The sequence below is a fragment of the Papaver somniferum genome, chromosome 5, assembly GCF_003573695.1.
Source record: "Papaver somniferum cultivar HN1 chromosome 5, ASM357369v1, whole genome shotgun sequence".
Classification (NCBI taxonomy): domain Eukaryota; kingdom Viridiplantae; phylum Streptophyta; class Magnoliopsida; order Ranunculales; family Papaveraceae; genus Papaver; species Papaver somniferum.
The window spans coordinates 126,126,223-126,131,059 of record NC_039362.1 but is presented as its reverse complement, the minus strand read 5'-3'; the positions used below and the strand labels follow the sequence as shown (position 1 = coordinate 126,131,059).

At 34.5% G+C, this 4,837-nt stretch overlaps 2 protein-coding genes across 2 annotated transcripts; both read left to right on the top strand.

Annotated features, from left to right (window-relative positions):
* Positions 1-488: 488 nt before the first annotated feature.
* Positions 489-1,975, top strand: LOC113279561 (protein FAR1-RELATED SEQUENCE 5-like). The gene is made up of 3 exons (XM_026528248.1): positions 489-512; positions 624-1,332; positions 1,398-1,975. The coding sequence occupies exons 1-3, from the start codon at positions 489-491 to the stop codon at positions 1,973-1,975; spliced, it is 1,311 nt and encodes a 436-aa protein (XP_026384033.1).
* On the top strand, positions 1,976-3,201 carry LOC113279560 (protein FAR-RED IMPAIRED RESPONSE 1-like). The gene is made up of 3 exons (XM_026528246.1): positions 1,976-2,317; positions 2,405-2,953; positions 3,064-3,201. Exons 1-3 carry the CDS (start codon positions 1,976-1,978, stop codon positions 3,199-3,201), a joined length of 1,029 nt encoding a protein of 342 aa, XP_026384031.1.
* The last annotated feature ends 1,636 nt before the right edge of the window (positions 3,202-4,837 follow it).

The following is a 4,837-nucleotide window of genomic DNA, read 5'->3' as shown; positions in this document are numbered from 1 at the left end:
GGTTTTACACTTGGTTATACTTCCTCCGTTTCTAAAAAAAAATAGATATTTTTTCTATTTGCACAATATTTAAGGCAACTATGTGAGAGAGTAGTTTTTCTAATTTATTTCTAAAACTATCTCAATAAAATGTTTAATTACCATAATTGCCACTAATCATCATTAGTTTGGGGAAAGATAGCTTTGGAAGCTCACCCTATTAAAGGCTCCGGATCCTCTACACCCAAAATTCTCTACAACTGTGCACCTACCAATAAGGGAACGCCATGTGTTTGCGTTTAAACATACCAAAATCATACGTTTTTAGTATATTAAAGTTGTTGAAATTGAAAGATTTTCACGGAGATAAAAAAGAAAAATATTTATCCTCCTTCAATTATCTTCCTGTACAGACTAATTGACCTTATTAATTATTTTTTTTGACGAACACTGTTGAGTCTGTTCAACATTTTCAGTTTATGATTGTTCTGTTTTGGTTCTAAATACATATGGAGCCTCCACCTCCTCTAGAGGTACTGTTCTCCATCTTACTTAATTTTGTCAGTCCAATTAAATTAATTATTTACATCTTATTGTTTCATACTTGATAACCTTCTTATTTTTCCTTTTTCTTTTGATTGTAGAACTCGTTTTCTGATTGCCACCGTGCTGGATCTCAGATACGTCGTAGATTAGATTTTAATAGAGACATAGATCTAAATTTGTCTGCACCTGAAGAATGCTACGACGATGAAAAGACTAATCCTGTGAGTTTTAGTAAACGTGTTGATTTTGTTCACTCTAAAATACTTAAGGAACTTATTCCGGAAATTGGTATGGAATTTGAGACAGAGGATGAAGCATTTAAGTTTTACAATACATATGCGTACAATTTTGGTTTCAGTGTCAGAAGAAGTACATCACATTCTTTCAATGATGGCAAGCTAAAAGAAAAGATTTATGTCTGTTCGGCTCAAGGTACGCGTGTCAAAGATAAGCGTGATGTTAACGTTAAAAAGCATCGGGCAGAGACCAGATTTGAATGCTTAGCTAGGACTAAAATTAGTTTAACACAAACAAGTAAGTATGCGATTGTCGATTTTTATGCATATCATACGCATATCACCACAACTCCTAGCAAATCCCACTTATTTAGATCTCAGAGGCGTTTGAGTACTGCTATTATAACACAAGCTGATATGGCTGATGCGTCAGAAATTGCTCCTAGAGAAACTATGGAATTTTTAAGTAGACAATCCGGTGGTCGTCAAAATGTTGGAATTATACCCGTGGATTATAAAAATTATCTACGTTCTAAGCGGACGAGGAAAATGGAAACAGGGGATACAGGCGGTGTGTTAGAATATCTACAAAAAATGAAACTAAATGATCCTAATTTTTTTCTGCTATTCAAGTAGATGAGGATGATTTGATTACAAATATTTTTTGGGCTGACTCGAGAATGATTGTAGATTATGATTATTTTGGTGATGTGGTAAGTTTCGACACTACGCACAGAAAAAACAAAGACGGAAGACCATTTGCCATGTTTGTTGGAGTAAATAATCACAGACAAACTATTATTTTTGGTGCTGCATTATTATATGATGAGACTGCAGAAACTTTCATGTGGTTGTTCGACACTTTCGCCGAAACTATGTCTGGGAAGAAGCCAAAAAGTATTTTCACCGACCAAGATGCAGCAATGGCTAAAGCATTAGCTTCACAATGGCCAGAATCGCGTCATCGGTTGTGTATTTGGCACATGTTTCAAAATGCTGCCAAACATCTTAGCCATGAGTTTCATAAATTTAATGACTTCACGAAGGATTTCACCAAATGTGTATACGATTATGAGGACGAAGTTGAATTTACTGATGCTTGGAAGAACATGCTCGCAAAATATAATCTCCATAATAATGATTGGTTAGAAGGCTTATTTAGTTTAAGAGAAAAATGGGCATTGGTATATGGGCGAGACACTTTTTGCGCATAAATGACCACTACCCAACGCAGTGAAAGTATGAACAGTGTGTTACAAAAATATATTAGTTACAAGTATGATTTAGTGCTATTTTTTGAGCATTTTGAAAGAATGGTTGACGCTCGTCGTTATCATGAATTAACAATGGACTTCAAAGCAAGTCAAAGTTACCCTGCAATGACACTTCTAGTGAAGATTTTGAAACATGCTGCGGCCATATATACACCGGCGGTGTTTGAATTATTCCAGAAGGAATTATGTCGAGCTCATGATTGTGCTGTGACCATTATTAGTGAAAGTGAGACTATGAGTAAATATGCAATTACTCCTCATGGAAAAGTGTATGATCGAACTGTTATCTTTGATTCACTTAATAAAAATGTTTCATGTAGTTGCAGGAAATTTGAATTTGCTGGATAATTATGTTCACATGCTCTGAAGGTTCTCTCTGAAAAGAATATCAAGAGCATTCCTACTCAATACATATTGAAGAGATGGACAAAGGATGTCAAATCTGGGAGTATAACGGGTGGTTCGAATTCAGTGGGCACAAATGATAGAAAAGTAGATACGGTCAGGCGCTACAAAGAGTTATGTAGGTTACATATTCAACTAGCAACACGGGCTTCAGGATCTGAAGAAGCATACAAAATTTCTTTGTTGGCTCTCAGTAATACGTTGAAAGAGGTCGATGCGAAATTGAGGGGACTAAAAGTTCAAGAAGATTTAGAAAACCAAAACATCTCGCCAGCAGTTGACAAAGAAATTAATCTCAATGCATCATTTAATGTTGATAATTATAATGTTAGAGGAATTAAGATCCGGCCGAAAACAACAATTGATACTAGCTCTGTAAGACCCAAGAATGTTTTGGAAAAAGCTGTAAATTCAAAAAAGAAGCGGATTAGTAAGACCATGGAATCTCAAAACAATGAAGAAATAGTACCAGCTTTTGATTTCCAAAGCCAAATGATGTCGCAAGTCTTTCAGGTATTTAATTTTTACTCTTATCTATTAGTTATTCCTTATACTGCACATGTACAAAAAATGTTTTGGTTATTTTATCATCAGTATAAATAGGTCACCTGTTCAAAATTCAGGTACCCAATGCTTTAGTGAGAAGCATAAGTATGGCTAGTACTGACACAGTACCAGCACCAGGACCTCCATATGTTATGCCGGAAATACTTTTGAAGCAAATATCAGTCATTATTTCTATGAGTGTAATAATTTTCTAAATGCTAGCACATTAAGAATTAACACTTGGTTGGTTATGAAGGATATGTGATAGCAATACCATACTGGTGGCTATGTTCCTTAGCAGTTATTAACAACGCCCAAATTTTAGCAGTTATCCAGCGCCCAATTCTTGGCGGTTATCAACAATTCCCAAACGCACTAGTTGGAGTCTTACAGGTAGTTAGCTGATATTTTTCTTTCAAATTTTCATGGACATGAACTATTCCATTTTCTATCATTAAAATGAAGTATTCTTTTGTGATTCATTGTAAACATTAAGTCTTTAGCATGCAATATGAACACCTCTCTTTTGTCACGGCATGAGCTTTGGATGCTTTATAATGGATATTATGTCAATGACTTTGCATAATGATAAGTTAAATTGTGACATCAGAGATTCATGGCCCGTGCACAAGAAAAAAAAGATTAGCCACCAAACACAAAAATTAGTTAGCTTAAGGACTACGGGATAAGTGAAAAGAGATAATTGAAGGAGGATAAATATTTTTCTTTTTTATCTCCGTGAAAATCTTTCAATTTCAACAACTTTAATATACTAAAAACGTATGATTTTGGTATGTTTAAACACAAACACATGGCGTTCTCTTATTGGTAGATGCACAGTTGTAGAGAACTTTGAGTGTAGAGGATCCGGAGCCACGTCTAACCTAAAGTAGGAAACTAATTAGTCTTCAATAACTAACAGTAATTGCACCTTGGTGTGTGTGAAGTGATTGTGACCGTGGCGATTTAGGATCTCATTATCATCATTAGTATAGTTAGTATAGTATTATCATTAGTAGCTTTGGGAATTCTTCAACCATTCAACCTTACGGTAGTAGCTTTGGAAATTCTGCAACAACAATTTTTTTCTCTTGGGCTTTTTCCTCTTCCGATTTCTTTCAATTTATAGACTTTAGGTAGTTTTGGGCATATATAGCTTGGGTCACTGACCATGATATGAATCCTGTGAAGGTTGAGAATGAAAGATGCACGTTAGGCAAGTCTAAACACTAGGAAAATGTTGGATGTCATGTAATTGTTTGGTTGTTTGTATTTTTGCAGAGAGCATTCAAAATTTTATTGTCATCCTTCTCGAATGGAAGACAAACATCATCATCAATCCAAGATAAGTAAAGAATGGTTTTACACTTGGTTATACTCCCTCCATTTTTAAAAAAAAATAGATATTTTTTCTATTTGCACAATATTTAAGGCAAGTACGTGAGAGAGTAGTTTTTCTAATTTATTTCTAAAACTATCTCAATAAAATATTTAATTACCACAATTACCACTAATCATCATTAGTTTGGGGAAAGATAGCTTTGGAAGCTCACCTTATTAAAGTATCTCTTTTTTAGATACAAAATTAAAAGGAAAATTATTTCTTTTTTAAAAACGGAGGGAGTATATTTTTTGTTTCTGTTGCTAGAAATGCCTTCATCATAGCTACAAGCATAGGAGAGGGTGTTTTAATACTCCATCTTTTTTCCCAAGGCATCATTATTTTTGGATGTTCATCAGTTTTTGTTTTGGTCTCTCCGAAACAACCCAATCTCTGATGATTAGACATTAGAGAGAGATGGCTGAAATTAGAGGATTAGAAGGAGAAGAAGGCATAAATAAAGAGTGAAT